Genomic DNA, 19,180 nt, shown 5'->3' with positions numbered 1-19,180 from the left:
CTTCCCCTCTTTGTGCTGCGCTCGTCAAAGTCAGCGAGAGACTTTCTGTCCCCGCCTGTCACAGGCTGAACATCGGGTGCTGACAACTTCTCTTGGCAGCGTGAGGGAGAACTCCCAGGTGGGCTTGCCGAGGTAAAGGCAATTACCTCTGTGCTGTGTGTGAGAGAGAGAACGTGTGTGGCAGCGACACAGGTACTTGTGTGTGTATCTCTGCATGCAGTGACACGGGGGGGGGTGCAAATTGTGTGAGACTGTGTGGAGGTGCCTATTTCTTCCCATGGTTAAGGCGCCACATCTTTAAAATTCCCATGAAACCCAATTCCAAGCCTTCCTCATCCTCTGCCATTGCCCCTGCCCCTTCTCCGGGGAGGGGGCTGCCCGGCTGTGGTCTCCCCCCGCTGCCCCAGCACCCTCCGTCCCTCTAATGCCCCAGCTGCATTTCAAAAGAGCCTCCACCCTCTTCAGCTCCTTGATAACCCAGCAGACCAAGGGCTCCCCCCAAGGGTCGTAACTCATGGCAGACTGTCCCCCTCACCCCCCTCCGGGACCCACAAGGGCCGCGGTGCCCTCGGCTGCCGGCCGGCTATGCCCAGGCCCCTGCCGGCGTCCAGGCCAGGAGCTGAGCTCAATGGGGCACAGAGGGTGCCCCCCACTCCCCCGGGGCAGAGCCCCTCCCTCTCTAACAAAGCTCACGGCTGTGTAACAACATTCACCCTCCCCACACACACCTCTCCCGGCACAGCCCGCACCCTGCAGGGACTCAGGGGCCTTCTCTCTTCCCAGGGGGCAGCTCTGCCGTTTCGAACCCGGCTGTTGTTCCCCTGCAGGGAGAAGACGCCCCGTGGGGCTGCCCTGCCACTGGAGCGCAGAGTAATTCGCCGGCGCGGGTTCCGCTCAGCAGGACACGTGTGCCAGATTTCCAAGGGCTTCCGAGTCTCTGTGACCCTCTAGGAGAGTGTCTGGCTCAGCTCCCTTTCCCCCACCCCCCAAATCACACACCAGGGGGGGCAGAGGGGGCACCTTTCAGTCAGTAGCTCTCTCTTCTGGTTGGCGTTTAGAGGCAGAACTCCTGGGTTCTCTTCCCAGCTCCATCAGGACCTGGACCCAATGCGGTGCCTCTCCTCGTGCCTCAGTTTCCCTATCTAGGGAGGATAATGACGAACACGCTGGCCCTCTAACTCAGGCAGCAGAGACTCGGGGAGCTGGGTGTAGCCAGCCCAACGCAGGGATCTCATTACAGCCAGGAAGCAGGGTGGGGCGCTCTGGGGCCACGGGCGTAGCGGGTTAATGCACACGGGGCCGTCTCCTGGCAGGCAGAAATACGCAGCCTGGCCCAGACGCCGCCAGGGTCGATAACATGCTGCAAAGGGCTGGGGGCGGCTGGCTCTGAGTGCTAGGTGGCTTCCAATAACTCCCCGGGGGCCACCGTGCCAGCTGCTGCACCAGCCCCCGCTCAACCGAGCTCCTGTTTATCCTCAGTGTGAGGCCGGGCAGCGAGAATGTGCCCATCTTGCAGAGGGGGGAACTGAGGCACCGCGGGAGCCTGGAGCAGAGCCGGGCATTGTCCCCTGGTCTCTCGGGTTATTGCAGTGCGGCAGCCCCCTCCTCGAGCCTGCAAAGCCGTTCCGCCCTGGGGCCTGTTCCAAGGGGCTTGGACATGCGGGCGCGGCTGGAAATCTGGGCCCCGTGGCCCCTGCCCCGCCCGCCATCCAGGAACCAGCCGGGTCCCGCCTCTGCAGCCCTTGGAGCGAGGCTGGGGGGGAGGCAAGCAGAAGGTGAGGGGGGGCAGGAGGTGGGATGAAATTCCTCAGCATGGGGGAGGGCAGGGCAGTTACCCGATAACCGCCACGGAGCAGCAGGTTAACCTCCCGCCGGGCAGCGTAATGGGGGAACGGCCGAGGCGCCAGCGGGAACGGGGCTGGGGGCTGGCGCCGGGGGCGGGTGGAGGCAGGACGCCTGGGTTCTGTTCACATATTCACCCCCCTTCACCCTCCTGCAGGGGCTGAGAACGCCTTCGGCATAGCAGCTGCCCAGCCCGGCGGTTACTATTGTCTCCGGCAGCTGAGAAAACTGAGGCCCAGAGAGGGGGAGGGGAGGCGATCGAGATTTCCCCACCCCCACGGAGTCAGTGGCAGGCCAGAGAGAAGAACCCGTGAGTCCCAGTTCTCCCTGCTCTAACCGCTACACCCCACTGTCTACATGTCCCCATGTCTCCTTCCCGTTAAAGGCCTCGCTTCAGTGCAGCTCCTGGCCCAGCTTGACCTGCCCGGACAGAGCAACCCCGGGCCCTGGCTTGTGCCCCCGGCTCGATGCCTCTCGGCAGCGCCCAAGGGCTCCCCAGGCCTCCCAGAGTGGCAGCCTGGGCGCCGTTCACGCCGCAGCCAGCCAGCGTCGCCGTGTCAGGCTCCCGGAGCGGCAGCCTGGGCGCCGGAGCGGCAGCCTGGGCGCCGTTCACGCCGCAGCCAGCCAGCGTCGCCGTGTCAGGCTCCCGGAGCGGCAGCCTGGGCGCCGGAGCGGCAGCCTGGGCGCCGTTCACGCCGCAGCCAGCCAGCGTCGCCGTGTCAGGCTCCCGGAGCGGCAGCCTGGGCGCCGTTCACGCCGCAGCCAGCCAGCGTCGCCGTGTCAGGCTCCCGGAGCGGCAGCCTGGGCGCCGGAGCGGCAGCCTGGGCGCCGTTCACGCCGCAGCCAGCCAGCGTCGCCGTGCCAGGCTCCGCGAGACGGGCCGCCGCAAATGAAAGCCATAAACAACGACGGGCGGAGAGCCAGAAAGGCTGTGGCGCTCTCCGGAGCGATCATCCCCCTGCACTTAGGGGAGGGGTGCGTGTGCGTTGGGGGGGGGACGCGGATATTAATTAACTAGGCCTCCTCTGGCCGCGCTCGTCTTTAATGAACATCCTGCGGCTGCAGCTGCTGCCCCGGCCGCGTGCCGAGCGCCGGTGCGGTGCGTGAGTCCCATTGTTCCCCTGGCCTGCCGGAGCGTGCCCCAGGGAACGCCTGGGCGTGTGAGAAGTGACACGATCGGGGGGGGATGAACAAACGGGACGGGAGGTGAAGGGGGGACGCCGGGCAGTGAGGCACCCGGAGTTTGCCAGCTGCCCTGGCTGCCTCTCGAGTCCTGGGGTGCAACTTCTCGTTTTCCCCAGTTCAGGGGGTGCCTGGAGCTGGGGCACCCTGCAGATTCCCCGTAATCCCCCGGGTAGGAGCCGCTCGCCGTCCCCCGGCTGATCATCCTGCTAGCACGGCTCTGCCCCCCGTCCCGGGTTGAGTTCCTTGGCAGAGCCTGGCGTGGCGACACCCCGGTCCCAGTGCGACTCCCCCGGGCTCGAGAGGCAGAGAACAGATTTGAAAGACCCCCGAAGTGGTAGTTGGAATAAGCCAAAGTGCTTGGGGGTTTTAATCTCTCTCCCTAGCTAAGCAGCCTCTCAGCCAGGAGTTTGTGACCCCGGGGAGGGGTCAATTGGGAGAGGGAGGGGCAGGCAAGAGGCATTGAAAATGTGTCTTAAAATCCCGCTGCTCCCCTCCCCGGGCGCCCTGACCCTCTGGCGACCTCTCGAAACAAGATCAGCCTCTGGCTTTCCCGGCTCCATGGATCTCGCCAAGCCGAAAAGCCTGGTCGAAGGCCTGGCCCCGGGCCGCGACCGAGGTGCCTCGAGCATCAGGGCTGTGGCCTCTGGGACCTTTCCTCGGCTTTAAACGAAGCCTCAGCCCCCCGGAGGCAGGACATTGAGCACTTCCCACATTTTCGCGGCGCTTCTCTGGACCCCGGGGGCTTCTGAGCCCCCCCTGATTTCTCGCTCCCACCTTTCCCGGAGCCTGGGAAGTCAACCTTGGCTCTTCCTCTGAGAAAGTCGTGTCGGTGCTGGGAACTTCCAGCTGCTAAAGAGAAACTTACTGTGAGCTCCATCGCCAAGGCACTTACGGTTGCTGGGTTACAAGGGCTGGGAGTTTTAATTGTCTCCTCTAGGAAAACAGGAATAAAAGATGAAACCCTCAATTCGGTGGAGACTCGGCTTTCGTTCCGTTCGGTTCGGATGGAAGTGGGGGTGCTGCATTGGGCTCCTGGGATCTGGGGGGCAGAGAGCAGCCCATGATATTTAAGGTCTGGGTTACCGTTGTCAAGCTCACTAGGGAGATGGGGCCGCGTCCTTCTCTGGAAATCAGTGGATGGATTTGCAGGCAGGGTGGGGTGTAACAGCAAAGGGCATGGAGAAGGGAACGGGAGAAGAGAGCTCTTGTGGGGAGTGCGGAAAATGGGGACGGGAAACCCCATTCTCGCTGTGTGCCTGTGCTTGGGTTGGCATGAGCAGCTTCCCACACCGGGCTCTTGTGAAATACGCTGGTGCGACAGGTGTGACGTCACCAGCTGGCGGTTGTAGCCGCCAGCAGGAGACGTAGGCAGTTAGATCCTGGAGAAATGCTGCGCGGTTAGTTGCGGTGCAGTTCTTTCCCGGAGCTGGCAGGCAGTTTCATCCACGGCCGCCCTGAGAAGAACGAGCTTGGGGTTCAGAGCGGCGGCCTTGTGGGATAGACCCACGCTAGCCAAAACAGTGTTCTTGGCATGTCCACAATGCAGCTGTCCCCAAGGGTGCAGGCGGAGGCAGCAGGAGACTCTCTCCTGTCCTAACTGGAGGATCTCCCGCTTGGAACAGCTCCGGTTGCTGCTTTCCCACGTGTTTACCCAGCACCGTCTTGGGGCTGGGGCTCAAGGGGTTGAGAGAAGAGACGCCCTGGCGTGGCTTGTCCCAGAACAGACCTTCTCCTTGCAAAGTGCCTCTGCACCCAGGTGGATGCTCTGTTCACCGTCTCTCTGGCCTCCAGCCCCAGCCGAGTCCGCTCACAAGCTGCCGGGGCCCCAGACCCCGCCTGGAAGCGGCAGAACCCAGCTGGGCGCAAAGCTTTGACCAGGACGCAGCGGAGGATCCAGCCTGCAGCCCCCGACAGACCGAGCGCCCGGGGCTGCGTCAGTGTCCGGAGGCGCCGCGGACCCGGCTGGCGGAGGCTCGGGGTGCAGAGACTGGGGTGAGCAGCCCACGGGGTGGGGGCGACGTCGCCCTGGGGGCTGCTCTAAGCTGCGGCCTGGGCCTGGAGTGCACAGCGGCAGGGGCCGCCCTCGGCCCTGCCCCCCACTCCCTCTTTGCCTCTGCTCTTGGGGGGGTGGGGGGAGCGGCTGGCCGGGGGTGGGAGCAGAGACGCCGGCAGCTTCCCGTCGAGCGGCGCCCAGAGCCGACAGGGGGGTGAATGGCCCACAGCCCCATAGCCGGCGTTGCCCGTTCCCTGTGGGGGTCAGATATGAGGACTCCCCCCCACCTCTGTGTCTGTGGAACGAACCGAGTCCCCCCCTCACCAGCAGTGGGGGACAAAAGGAGCGTTGGCAGCTGCCCTTTCTCTCTCCTCCCGGGGGGTCAGCCCCATCCGGGAAGGGCCCAGCTGCTGCCTCAAACCCCACAGCATCCCGCTCCCCTCACGGCTACACCAGCGACCGGCCGGGGGGCTGGAACCATTTGTATGGGGGGGGAAGAGGGGGGCTGAGAGCCATTGAACCAAAGTGTAACGGCAGGTAACGGACACCGCGTCAAAGGGGTGTGTGCGTGTGAGTGTGTGTGTGTGTGTGTGTGTGTGCGCAGTGGGGAGCTGTGTGCAAGGGAGATGCTGGAGGGGTGTAATGTGGGGGGGCCCCTGGCGCGTGTGCCGGTTGTGTCAGGGGGTGACTGGCGTGTGTGTAATGTGCGCGCGGATGGCAGGGTGTGTAACGCGGGGGCGGGTGTAATGTGGGGGGGCCAACTCTAGACCCCTCCCCCGCTGGGTGCCCCCATTGGTGGCTCTCCGTCTCCCCCCACCCGCCTAGCCCCAGCCCCCTATTAAACCCAGCTGAGCCGGCAGCGCAGGACTGTTCGTTACGGTGACTGGAGGCTGCTCAGCGTCTGAGAGCAGCCCGGGAACGCAGCCACCACTAGGCGCTGCACGGAGGGACCCCCCACCCACCCCCCGGCACCGGCACCGGCTAGGAGCCTGGGCAGGTAGGTGGCCGTCCCTGGGGCGTGGGCCGCGGGGTGGCAGGACGTCCCGTGGCTTGTTGGTGGGATTGCCTGGCTTTTTGTTTTGTTTTGTTCCTTTTAAGCCAAATCTGAGCTTGGAAAAAAACGAGATGGAGAAAGTTGGGAAGCTGCTGAGAACGGTCTGATCTGGGGAGCAAGAGAAACCAGGGGGGAGGCGGGATTAGAAAAGGGTTCAAAATAGGGGCAAAGGTTAAAAGATCCGCTCGGCTTGGGGGCGTTCTTGGTTCCTTCGGGGGATCTCAGCACCACTGTTCAGTTGCTGTGAAAAGAGAAGGGGCCTTGCTGCTGTCGTGTGTGAGTGTGTGTGATTGCACGCGTGTGTGTCAGTGGAGCCGGGAGTTTGATCAGGTTTGTGAGTACGTGTGAATGTGAGCGAGTGTGTTTGCATGCGTGTGCGTCAGTGGATCTGGGTTTGTGAGTGCATGTGACTGTGAGTGAGTGTGTTTGCACGTGTGTGCGTCAGTGGAATTGGGTTTGTGAGTGCGTGTGACTGTGAGTGAGTGTGCTTGTACGCGTGTGCGACAGTGGATCCGGGTTTGTGAGTGTGTGTGACTGAGCAAGTGTGCTTGTACGCGTGTGTGACAGTGGATCCGGGTTTGTGAGTGTGTGTGACTGAGCAAGTGTGTTTGTACGCGTGTGCGTCAGTGGATCTGGGTTTGTGAGTGTGTGTGACTGAGCGAGTGTGTTTGCATGTGTGTGTGTCAGTGGATCCGGGTTTGTGAGTGCGTGTGACTGAGCGAGTGTGTTTGTACGCGTGTGCGTCAGTGGATCTGGGTTTGTGAGTGTGTGTGACTGAGCGAGTGTGTTTGCACGTGTGTGCGTCAGTGGATCCGGGTTTGTGAGTGTGTGTGACTGAGTGAGTGTGTTTGCACGTGTGTGCGTCAGTGGATCTGGGTTTGTGAATGCGTGTGACTGAGTGAGTGTGTTTGCACATGTGTGCGTCAGTGGATCCGGGTTTGTGAGTGTGTGTGACTGAGCGAGTGTGTTTGCACGTGTGTGCGTCAGTGGATCTGGGTTTGTGAGTGTGTGTGACTGAGTGAGTGTGTTTGCACATGTGTGCGTCAGTGGATCCGGGTTTGTGAGTGCGTGTGACTGATGGGCGGGAGAAGCACGACGCGGGCAATCGGATGGGTGGGCATTACCGTGCCTGGGCATATGTGTGTGCCATCTCAGCGCTGTTTAATGATGGGTCTCCCCTCCCCAAATAAAGGCAAACTGCCCCCTTTCCCTCACACTCCTTCCTGGCTGCTTCCTCTCTGCCAACCTCCAGCAAACTTTGCAAAACGCAGCGGTGCCCTGGAGAGGCTGGCAGGAGCAAACGGGGGCTGCCCGCCGGGCAGGCTGGCCCCTTCCTGACTCTCTGGCTCCGAATTCCTTGTGTAAGTGCGTCTCATGAGGGCCGAGAGATTTCCAAGGGTGAAGGATTTTGCCCCCTTCCCATGGTGGCTTTTGCTGGGTGACATGCAATGTGCACTTCAGCTAACAGACTTGATTAGCTGGCGGGGGGTGTGGGGGGGTGTAAATTCAGCTCCAGTGAGCTGATTAGCCCGGAGAATCGAGAGCAGTCCCAGACGGGTGATGCCAATAGACAGTGGTGACTGGCACCTCATCAGCAAAACCAAATCCGATCTTGTACAAATCACATCAGCGGGAGAGGCATTTTCCCACTCTGAATTGCTGGCGGTAATTTTCTCCAGCTTCCGCTGTTTTTCTCCCGCCTCGGTGCCAGGGAGGAGATTTCACCGGGCTGAAAAGCTAATTTCCCCTGGCTTGCATAGGGAAAGAAATCAGTCTGGGTCACTGAGTTACTCTGATTGTCTCCAGCTTTTCCTCCAAATTCCCAGCACGTTCTGTTCCTTCGCTTTAATGACATTTCCTTTTTTTTTTCCCCCTTCCAAAGTTGAGACTTTATTTTTCAGGCTTGTCAGGCAAAAACAGCTTAAAATCCGACCCGGATCTGTCCGAAATTCCGGGGAGGAGACCCAGCCCTTGCCCCGGCCGGTGGGGATGGCGGACGGATTGCACTCGGCGTTCTGATTTCCTCCCCGAGTCAGAGTCCAGGAGCCGAGTGATGAACTGGAACAGGCTTGGGAAAGGGGGTTATTTGATGGCTTCCGTACCTGGGTGGGGAGCTGTCTTAGGCATTAGAGCATTGGGTCTAGTGTGAACCTCCCCGCACTAGTGAGACGCACGCCTTGCACCAATCTTACCTATCCCTACACGTTCTGCTTTAGCCCCTGCGTTTGCTCCTCTCCACGTCTCCTTCGTGCCCCCCCAACAAGCTGGTTTGCCTTCTAGGGCTCGATTATATAACACTCCCTCCCATTTGCAAGCGTTTCCACGACCAAGCGTGAGTAGAGGCCCTTCGCTCTTACGCGCCGCACCCGTGGAGCTCCACGCACTGGGCCAAGGCAGGTGGGTAGCGTGATCCCAAGTGTACGGCTGGGGAAACCGAGGCACCGAGCGGGGGCCGTGACTTGTCCCGAGGTCGGCTGGCAGGCCGGTGGCAGAGCGGGGACTAGGACGCAGTCCCGCCTCCTCGCTACTGATGCTGAGAACGAACCCAGCCTTGTTCTGGTCGGGAAACGCCTCCCCCTTTGGCCTGCAACCACCTTGTCTCTCTCGTTCCTTAGCTCGGCCATCAGCCCCCGGCCCCGCCCTCGGGAGAGGAAAATGAAAAGCCCCCTGGTGCTGACGGTGCTGCTGTCCTTAGCGGCGGCCAAGCTGTGTCACACCTACTGCGAAGGGACCCAGGAGCAGCAGACGAGCAGAGGGATCCAGACGAAGGTAGAAAGGGAGGGAGCGGGGCTGGCTGGGGGGTGAAGACATCTGAGTCCATGTGGCTGCCCCCAGGGGCAAAGGAACGTGCGACGTTTCGCTGACTCACCTCCCACCTTTACGCTGGGGGTCGGTGGCCTAAATGGGGGTAAAATTTGGTATTGTGCCTGGGTTTGGGGCTTTCCCGGACAACTGTGTGTGGTGTTCTTACATTAGCAATTCAGACGGTCGCCCCCCGGGAAATTCTGCGGGGGGACCAGCGATCTAGCCGGGTGGGGAGCATTAGTTAATCAGCTCTCACTTCCTCTGCCCTGCGAGGGGAAGGGAGTTTGGGTTTCTTTTCATTCGAGGTGTTTGAAGTTCTTGTGGTGGGATCTGTTTGCTGCCGTTTGCTCAGGCCTATTTCACTCCAATGCCTACGGCGTGTTTTGGAGAAAGACGGTCACTCTGCAAATTGGGGACAAATCCAGACCGTTTCCATTCCTGTCTGGGAAACACACCCAGGCCGTTTCACGGAGGGGCTACGGGATGCCGGGCCCCTGGCAGTTCTGCCAGCGTGGGCTGGAGTCGTGCTGGGGAGCTGGCCATGACGGACCATATTCCCAGAGTCCCCTGGGGCTCGGGCGTTCCCAATGGGAGAGGCTGCAGCCAGCAACCCCCACGAAGCTTTTCGTCCTGCTCAGCCCATCCGAGGGTCCCGCCTCAAACCGCCAGCAAAGTCCAGACCCTAAGGGACTTAAACACCTGCCTTCCAAGGGGACTTAGGCACCTAACTCCCTTAGGCCACATCCCCACACACAAGTAGCACCTCAGGGTTGAGCGGGATGAGGTGGATAATGAGCTTTGTCGCTGTCCGCGGCGATGGGGAGCCAGTGGCACGTAGGGCGACCAGCTCTGCCAATCTTAGGGGCGGTGTCTTATACACACAACTATCGCTATAAAATAAGTGTCCTGACTTTTTGCACTTGCGATCCGGTCACCCTGGGTGCGTGCAAACCCGGGGTGTGCAAAGGCGGGGGCTTTGCTCCCGGCGGGGGCCGGAGGACCTCCACGGTGGCTCTGCAGTATGCAAATTACTTCCCAACAGCCCCTCTTGCCCCGCCCCAACTGAAGCTCTGTGAACCCCTTGGCTAAGACCCCCGGCCTGGGGCGGCTGCTTTTTGCAGGGCCACGCGGGGCCATTTGCCAGCGATTCTCTCTGGGGCGGGCGCTTCAGGCCCATTTCCCTCACTTTGTCTGGGGTGGGGTTTTTTGTTTCTTTCTCTCCGTGAATTGCTCCTCTCGCGGCGGCTGGAACGAGCCACAAACGGGGGCTGGCTTTTCCGATGGGCTCGGCGATAGGGAACGGCTTTGGGCACTAGATTGCTGCCACTGTGGACAGAAAAGCAGCTGGAATGATGGAGCCGGGGTGGGGGTGGGGGGACTCATGCTGGGGCTGGGTTCGCTCTAGCGGGGTGTCGCTGACGCTAGCTACTATTGTAGCAATGTTGGCGGGGGGGGCTGCGGTTGGGATTGGGGGGGGCCCTGGCAAAGCAAGGGTGGGGGAGAACCGGGATAGCATCTCCCATCTCCCACTCACTAAAAGCACTTGGCTTCCTAAGGGTTAAAGGCTCCCCCAAGCACCCCCCCCGCCCCCCCATGATTTGCAGGGCAGTGAGGATTTTGCTGGCAAATCGCCTGTTCCTCCTGGGTTCTTGACTGGGGTGGGGGGGATGAGCTGGGGCCCCCACTGAGCCCCCACCGAGCTGTGCGGTGTCTGTGCACGGCTCAGAGCCCTGCCCCCCTAACCACCCCCACCCTGGCTCCATGAGCAGACTCCTCGGGGGAGCTGCTGGTTGATTCCCCCCCCACACTGGGGAAATCCCGCGGCGGGGAGGCTTCTGTAGGGCTGGCAGGGCCTGCTTTGCGGTTAGCCCCAGGAGTGCAGGGGTTAATGCCGGAGACACCCCCCCACCCTCGGGAGTCCGGCTGGTTAGGACATCAGTGAGATGAGTTAGGGGGGAGCTCAGCCTAGAGACTTGGCGGCAGATGGACAGGGACGGTGGCCAGGGCTGGGCTAGCCGGGGGCTGGCGGGTTTCACGCTGGCTTGGCACGGCGATCAGGCGTCTCCTGACAGGCCGGGGTCGGGGGCCGAGTGGCGTTTGATGCAAATGTGACGACATCCCTGTGGGGAGATCCTGCTCCCGGAGCGCTGGGCTGGGGGGCCTGCTCCCTCGGGCCCATAATGGGGAGCCGGGAGGGGGGGCTTGGGAGCCATCGCTGACACCCCACAGTCAGCGACACCCTCACGCTGCCAAAATCTTGGCGGTATCCGGCCCCGGGAGCGCGGCTGCAGCATGACGGGGCCAGCGCAGGGCGGGCAGAAAGCCGGGCACGGCTCAGGGCTGGCAGGAGCGGGAGTGGGGGGGCATCGGGGCGGGTGGCGCCGTCCCTCGTCCCTAGAGTGGCCTCTCCCCGCCCGCCTGGCCCCTCGGCCCCGCTGCGTTTGGGGCTCACGCCCGCCTCTCTCCGTCTTTCCCGCAGCCGAGCTCAGACCCCTACAAGCTGCCCACGGCCCTGCTCAGGAGACTCTACGACGGCCACCGGGTCTCCTACGAGGCGCTGCTGCAGCTGGCGGGCAAGGACGATGCCCGTGAGTGCCCGGCCCTATCCCCCACCCTGAGAAAACTAACCGGGGGAGACTGGAAGGGGCCGGACGGGGGAGCTGCTATCGGGCGGGGGATGGGGAGAGAGCAGCAAAAGTGGGCGGGGGGTGAGGTTGATCGCTGCCCCCCCAACACCACTGACCGCCCCCCCCCTTCTCTCTTCCAGGTCCCAAGATGCCCGTCCCCTCTCAGAAACGTAAGTCCCGTTTTCCCCTCTTCCCTGGCACCGGGTTCGCTGCCCTGTCCATCTGGGGGACGCCCCGGTCTCTCCCCACCCCCGCTCCCCTCTGTGCTCCTGACCGACACAGCAATCAAGGCAGGAGCTGGAGTGTAGACGGGAGCTGCCCTTGAAAGGCAGCCAAAGCCTCAGGCAGCCCAGGCTTCCCAGGGCCACGGTGAGGTCCCGTCTGCACTTGGCCCCGGGCTGAGTCTTGGATCGGCCAGGGCCGGCCTTGCCCCACGCGCGGGAGGTCTGCTCCTGTGTGCCGCCCTGCTCGGTTTCAACCGGCACCTCCGTTGCTGTGTGCCCAGCCTGAGGCTCCTCAGCGGACGCCGCGCTCCGGCTGTGCCAGCTGCGCTCGTGGGAGCAGCCGGGCGCCCGGCGAGTCTGGGAGCCGGGCCCGAGGCGTCTCCGGGGGGCGGATCTGGACCCAGAAAGCGCTTTGGCAAACATGACCCGGATAAAAAGCCTTGGGCGGCATCTCTTCCCTTCCCCGCTGCCCCGGCCTGCCAGGCTGCCTCAGCTAGGGGCACCCGCGCCGCTGACCCCCTTGTCTTTCTGCAGGGGACATGCACGACTTCTTTGTCGGCCTCATGGGGAAAAGGACCCCGGAGCCCGGTAAGTGGGGCCCGTGTGAGGCCAGTTTGGAGGGGTGGAGGGGGGGGTTGTGTGACGAGGCGCCGGCCGGAAGCCCCAGGACGCCCATTCCCACCGTCAAGTGTCCACATGCCCATCCGCCCGCTCAGAGGAGAGGCCTTGATGCCCCTACCGGAGATCCTACATCTGTAGAGCAGGACGGGCTGCCCCAGGCCAAGTGCTTCCAGCTGTGGCCGCTGTGCCCCCACTCCGGTGACACGAGGGGGGGGAACAGGTTGACCGTTCCAGGAGGGGCTGAGAAGTGGGTGGGGGCCGTCCCGGCTGGGCGAACGGGCCTGGGAAGGAACTGACTGCATCTCCGCCCCGCTCTTTAATCCTAGACGACCCCACAGACGGGAACAAGGAGACTTCCGCTGGCTTTGGCGACCTCAAATATCCCCCAAATGCAGAATGAGGTGAGGGCAGCGGGGGCCCGGGTCTGTTAGCTCCCCTTCCCGTGCGACGCCCGCGGGCTCACGCTCACACGCCTGCAGCTCGTGCGTGTGCCACCAGCCCGGGCCTGGTGCTGTGTCCTCCTTTTCCCTGGGCCCGGCGAGGTTGAGAAAAGCAGCCCCGAGTCTCACCGCAGCTCGGGCCTCTGGCAGGGGAACGTGGGCGCGTGTTACCCGAACCTCAGGGGCCGCTCGCGACTGGCGCTCGGCTGAGAGGCTGGGCTACAGGCCAGCTGAATGGCCAGGCTTTTGCCACCCTGAGAGTGCGAATCCGTCACCTCTTCTGAGTCCAACCAGCGAGCTGCTGTGCCGGGCTGAGGTGGCCAATGCCACCTGCTTCTGGGACAATAAGGGGGAGATCCTGGCACCACGGACTGGCCAGCCTGGCTCCAGGGAGCGTTGCCAGTTTCCCCCCAGGAGGTTCGGAGGGCGAGTGGCAAAGGTCCCCTCTCCAGACGAGCCCCATCGCTTTGATCCGGCGCCCCTGAGACCCAAGGGCTAGACACGTTCTGACTGGTTACGAGGTGCACAGTTTTACCGAGGAGGGGAATTAAGGCGGGGGCAGTTCTCTGGCCTGCGCCAGACAGGAGCGGCTGCGGCTCCTTAAAAGTGTGTGTGTGGGGGGGCCACTGGTGCCCAAAGTGTGGCCCCACCCCCTTTCCCCAAGGCCCCACCCCCGCACTGCCCCCCCCCCCGAGCCCCGCCCCTGCGCCATTTCTTCCCCCCAAACCCCATCCCCTGCTCACTCCTTTCTGCTCCCTCCCCCCATCGCTCGCCCTTACGGCCGGTAAAAAGTGCTGGGGCCATGGCCCCCGGCCCTCCGGGCGTCAGACTAGATGATCACAACGGCCCCTTCTGGCCTTGGAATCCACGAACATTTTTCTGCTCATTCCTGGGCTCACGTTACGGGGTCGGCTGAGAACTTCGGCTGGAGGAGGATCCGTAGCTTGGGGTTACAATGGTCCCCGTGTGGCGTGGAGTCCAGAGGGCCTGCTCTGTGCCCACCTTGAAGCTGGGTATTTGGCTTCATACTACAGAGGGGCCGACCACCACCCTCCCCCTCACATCCCGTGGTCTCAACTCAGCCCTTTGGGACATCAGGTCCCGCTAGTGCCTCTTGCTAAGGTGCTGTATTAGCCAGCCGCTGGGGAACGGGCTCCGTCTCCACGCAAGACGTCCCGTCCCCGCACACCAGGCCGGGAGCTGCCTACTCCGGTCTAGTTTCACGAGTGATTACGGCTGAGAATACGAGGTTTGCCAGACCACAGCCGCCTGAGCAAACCGGCCTGAAGGGTCACGCTTCGCCTCGTGCATTAGCCCTTAAATACCTATATGGGGTCTTTAATTACAGATCGAAAACCCCATTGATGGTCCCGCTCGTGCGCTGAGCAGAGCCCTGACCCTGTGCGTGTTAGCACCCGGCAGCCTGGGTTACGGGACATAAATAGCTGTAATCCCCCTAACCGGGTGATTACACGGCACTTATTCTGCTATTACGAATTCATTAGCTGGTGATTTGCATCCCGGCGACGGCTGGGTAATGAGGCCAGGAGCTGGCAGGCTTCTCTTCGAGCCGAGCCTAAGCCTTAGCGATAATTGCGGTGCAATTTTAGGAAATGGAGGAGAAGAGCAAATTTGTGAAAGGCACTTTCCGCGCATGCAGATGAGTCCAGTACCGCGGCTACGCCCGCTGTCTCCCGTCGCCGGGTCTTCCACTCCAGCCCTGGGCTGTGTTTTTCCCCACGTGCTTGGGGGTGACGGGGGGGGGGGGGGGTATTCGCATGTGTACAATTCGTGGGTGATTGCACGTTACTGAAAGGTGGTTAATATATACCAGGCCCGCACAACTCGTAAAGCGGCGAGGGCCACATTCCTCCAAAGAAAACAGCCGAGGGCCGAAACCTCCCGGCCCCGCAGAAACACCCCGCCCCAGGGCCGTCCAGCCCTGCAGAAATAAACCCTCCTTCCCCAGCGCCGCCCCACCAAAACAGCTGTGGGCCAAAAAGGAAGGTTGGGGGTGGGGAGGTGATACTTTATTTTAAATCAACTGGGGGCTCCCAGCTGAAGAGGTGGCTGGGAGCCCTCAGGGTCAAATTAAAGGGCCCAGGGCTCTGGCGGCTGGGGGAACCCGGCAGGGCCGGTTCTACGTGTTTTGCTGCCCCAAGCAAAAAAAAACTTGTCTGCCCCCTGTACCCCCCTGCTGCCCCAGTCCTGGGCTCTCCCCCCACTGACCCACACCTCCTGCCGCCCCAGCGCTGGGCTTCCCCCTTTCCTCCCCACCAGTGCCCTCCCCCCACCCTGCTGCTGCCCCAGCCCTGGGCTCCCCTCCACCAGTGCCTCCCCCCACACACACACACCCCCTGCCGCCCCAGCCCTGGGTCACTGGTAACGCTCCCAGGGCGGGTCATTCAGCAGGAATTTTGGATGTGCACAAAACACAGACAGGATTGGTTTCCATATGGTTACAGAGCTGCAGTAAAGTGGAACAATTTTCAGCTTGTGTGATTAGAAGATATTTGGATGCATATTATAAGATTGTCCTCCATAAATGAGGAAAAGTTGAGGTGCCTTTATTATTCTTTAGTTCCACTCTTTCTTTCTATGGGGAATTTGCCAATGCAATATCACTGGCTTCCTGAAACAAACAGAAAGGCAATGGCTGTTGAAAATAGCAATTCCAGTGCTAATAAGCATTTCTTGCTCAATTTTATCCTGCTTTTTCTAAAGCAAGTTACAGTGGATCCGTATATTTGATTTGGGAGAAATGAAGTAACAGCTGCCCAAACTGAGCTTGAGCACTCCTGAATTTTGAGGTGTTCAAATCTGGAAGGCAGGTGCTGGGGGGGGGCGGGCTGTGGGCTCCACGGAGGAGCATGGCAGCAATGTGTCTGGAGCTGCATGGAGCCAGACACACTGGTCTGAGTGGCACGGTAAGGGGGCTGGGGGTTGGAGAAGGGGTAGGGAGTTCCGGCGTGCAGTCAAGGGACAGGGAGCGGGGTGGTTGGATGGGGCAGAGGTTCAGGGGGCAGTCAGGGGACAGGCAGCAGTAGGATAGGCATGGGAGTCCCAGGGGTTTATTAGGGGACAGGTAGGGGGTGGGGTCCTGGGGAAAAGTTGGGGGGGGTCTCAGGAGGGGGCAGTTGGGGACAAGGAGAAGGGAGGCTTAGATAGGGGGTGGGGTCCCAAGGGGCAGTTGGAGCAGGGGTCTTGGGAGGGAGCAATCAGGGGACAAGGAGCAGCAGCATTTAGATGGGGGTGAGGTTCTGGGTGGCAGTTAGGGGCAGGAGTCCCAGGAGAGCAGTATCAGGGGACAAGGACCAGCGGTGTTAGATAGGGGGGTGGGGGTCCTGGAGGGCAGCTGGGGAAGAGGTCTGGGGAGGGGACAAACAGCGGCCGCATGCCGGGATTCAAATGGCTCTGAGTTGCCCGCAGCCGCGGGGAGCCCTGAACCCTTAAAATCCCAGCCGCGGCTGAGAATCTCTGCGGACAGCCCAGAGCCCTTTGATTCCCAGCCGCAGCTGAGATTTAAAGGGCTCTAGGCTCGCCACTGCTGCGGACAGCCCAGAGCCCTCTGACTCCCAGCCGCGGTTGGGATTTAAAGGGCTCTGGGCTCCCGCCGCTGCGAACAGCCCAGAGCCTCTGACTCCCGGCCGCAGCTGGGATTTAAAAGGCTCTGGGCTCCCCGCGGCTGCGGGCAACCCAGAGCCTTTTGATTCCCGGCTGCGGCTGAGATTTAAAGGGCTCTGGGCTCCCACCGCTGCGGACAGCCCAGAGCCTTTTGATTCCCAGCCGCGGATGGGATTTAAAGGGCTCTGGGCCAGGGCCGCCCAGAGGATTCCGGGGGCCCGGGGTCTTCGGCGGCGGGGGGCCCTTCCCTTCCGGGACCCGCCGCCGAAGTGCCCCGAAGACCCGCGGCGGGGGCCCCCCGCCGCCGAATTACCGCCGAAACTGGACCCGCCGCCGAAGTGCAGCCCGGTCTTCGGCGGTAATTCGGCGGAGGGGGGCCCCCGCCGTGGGTCTTCGGGGCACTTTGCCGGTGGGTCCCGGAAGGGAAGGGCCCCCCGCCGCCGAATTATTGCCGAAGACCGAGCTGAACTCGGCGGCGGGTCCCGCTCTGTCTTCGGCGGTAATTCGCCAGCGGGGGGTCCTTCCGCCCCGGAGCGGCAAAGACCGGGAGCGGAAGAAGCTCCTGCGCCCGGCCCCGCAAGAGTTTTCCGGGTCCCCCGGAGCGAGTGAGGGACCCCGCTCCAGGGGCCCCGAAAAACTCCGGTGGGGGCCCCTGTGGGGCTCGGGGCCTGGGGCAAATTGCCCCTCTTGCCCCCCACTCTGGGAGGCCCTGCTCTGGGCTCCCCGCCGCTGCGTACAGCCCAGAGCCCTCTGACTCCCGGCCGCGGTTGAGATTCAAAAGGCTCTGGGCTCCCCGCAGTTGCCGGCAGCCCAGAGCTCTTTGCTTCCTGGCCGCGGCCGGGATTCAAAGGGCTCTGAGCTGCCCGCAGAGCGCCGTGTGCGGGGGATTTAGAATCCGCTCACGGGCCGCACAGTGAGGCTCTGTGGGCCGCGTGTTGTGCAGGCCTGGAATATACCAAGCTCACCGTTGCTGGGAAAAGAGTGGGCGAACTGGCTTCCAGGGGCAGGGAAGGAGGCTAATGCATCTAATCGACTTAGCCAGGCTTTTCCAGCTCTCCCAAGACTTATTCCAAGCTGTGCCACCCCAGGGTGGAAGGATCCAACGTGCCGCGGGCTTCCTCCTTCTTTCCTGCAGGTGCCCACGCCGGGGACGAGCAAAGTGTCTGCAGCGCCTCGAGACACTGAGACGAAGCCACTCTCCAAAGCCCGCCGCGCTCTCAACTGAACGGGAACCCTCCTGCCGTGTCGTGGAGAACTCTCCCCCTGTCCCATTCCGGCCTGCGCCTCGTCCTAATGCTAGTGCTCGCTCTTTGGAAACAGAGTAATGCCCCCGCCCCTCCGTGTGCACCCACCGCAGACACCCCGGGCAGCCAGCAGAACCCCCTGTGTGGCGTAGATTAAACACACCCTTGACTCGTCAATAACACCACGATTTTTACCTATGAGCTGCTCTGTCTCTCAGCTTCTTTGCCTGATGTTTCCTAGGATTGGGTTGTTTGCTGGAGCCCCAGTCACGTGTCCAGGACGCCACCGTGCTGGGCGCTGGACGGACAAGCCCTGCCCCAAGCCTCGGAACACTCCTTTGCAGAGGGAAATGTTCTCCAGGTGGGAGCAGGGGTATTAAGGCTCGTGCGTCAGGGCTTTCTCTGATTTCTAACTATAACAGACCAGGTTTGTGCTGTGCCAGGCAGCAATGCAGTTCAGGCTTCCTATGCCTTCCTCTCTAGCCTCTGGCGCTGGCCACTGCCAGAGACAGGATACTGGGCACGGTGGCCCACAGGTCTGATCCAGCCCCGCAATTCCTATGCTCCTCGGCACAGAGAGGTCAGGTGATTTGCCCAAAGTCCAGTGAGGAGCAGAGCTGGGAGTAGAATCCGGATGTCCTAATGCACAATCCTGGGCTTGAAACTCAAGCCTGGCTTTTCTCCCTTCTCCCAGGCCGTTAGTAACTAGGCACCTTCCCAGCTTCTTGCAATGTTGCCCATCAATGTGGTATCCCAGCCTCGAAGGTAACAACCGAAAAATCCCGCCTGGTTACTCTAGAGAGCGGGGCAGAACGTTTGCAATTAAACTTTTTTTTTTTCTTGTCAAAATCTGCTGTTGAAACCGTGTGGCGGAGGCATCTCTAGTTTGACGGGAAGGTGGTGAGGGGCAGGGCTAGGGTGACCAGACAGCAAAGGTGAAAAACCGGGACGGGGGTGGGGGGTAATAGGAGTCTATATAAGATAAAGACCCAATAATCGGGACTGTCCCTATAAAATCGGGACATCTGGTCACCCTAGGCAGGGCGGACTAGCTGGTTACTTGCAGCGAGGGGCCCGGCTTGAAAACGTGACCGTGTGGATCCGAAAAGGGGCCTCTGGGGCCCGTTCCATTTTCAGAAAGCGTTTTGGGTTTGGAGCCAATGTGGAACGAACCACATTTTGAAACCTCGAGAAAGTTGGTGTGAAACGCAATTGTCCTTCTTCACCCATTTCTATTCCCACCCTTCCTCTGGCCAGATAGAAGGTATTTTCTTTCAGGAAGGATTGTCCATTAACTCTGGCCTCTGAGGCCACCAGGGACAGTAGGAGCCAGCAGGAGCATCCTCGGAAGACCTATGAGCTGAGTGTAGCTCCTAATGCGCTGGCTGAGACGCTGCGTGAGGCTCCAGTGACTTTTCTGCAATTCTCCTGCCCTTCCAGAAGCGACTCTTGGATCAGCAAGAGCTCGTACCCGCAGGAGCTTGCTCGTTTGTGCATTGTACAGAGACAAGGTGGGGGAAG

At 61.7% G+C, this 19,180-nt stretch overlaps 1 protein-coding gene across 2 annotated transcripts; it reads left to right on the top strand.

Annotated features, from left to right (window-relative positions):
• Positions 1-39: 39 nt before the first annotated feature.
• On the top strand, positions 40-17,678 carry TAC3 (tachykinin precursor 3). Of its 2 annotated transcripts, none has more exons than XM_039514581.1 (7): positions 40-132; positions 8,690-8,843; positions 11,359-11,467; positions 11,647-11,676; positions 12,265-12,318; positions 12,678-12,752; positions 17,551-17,678. In XM_039514581.1, exons 2-6 carry the CDS (start codon positions 8,730-8,732, stop codon positions 12,749-12,751), a joined length of 381 nt encoding a protein of 126 aa, XP_039370515.1. In that variant the 5' UTR covers positions 40-132; positions 8,690-8,729; the 3' UTR covers position 12,752; positions 17,551-17,678. The 2 variants fall into 2 exon arrangements, with proteins under 2 accessions (XP_039370515.1, XP_039370514.1); XM_039514580.1 differs by lacking the exon at positions 40-132 and adding an exon at positions 5,980-6,017.
• Positions 17,679-19,180: the final 1,502 nt, after the last annotated feature.

Source organism: Mauremys reevesii, linkage group 25 (assembly GCF_016161935.1).
Source record: "Mauremys reevesii isolate NIE-2019 linkage group 25, ASM1616193v1, whole genome shotgun sequence".
NCBI classification, from domain to species: Eukaryota; Metazoa; Chordata; order Testudines; family Geoemydidae; genus Mauremys; species Mauremys reevesii.
This window is presented reverse-complemented; position numbering and strand designations above follow the sequence as displayed.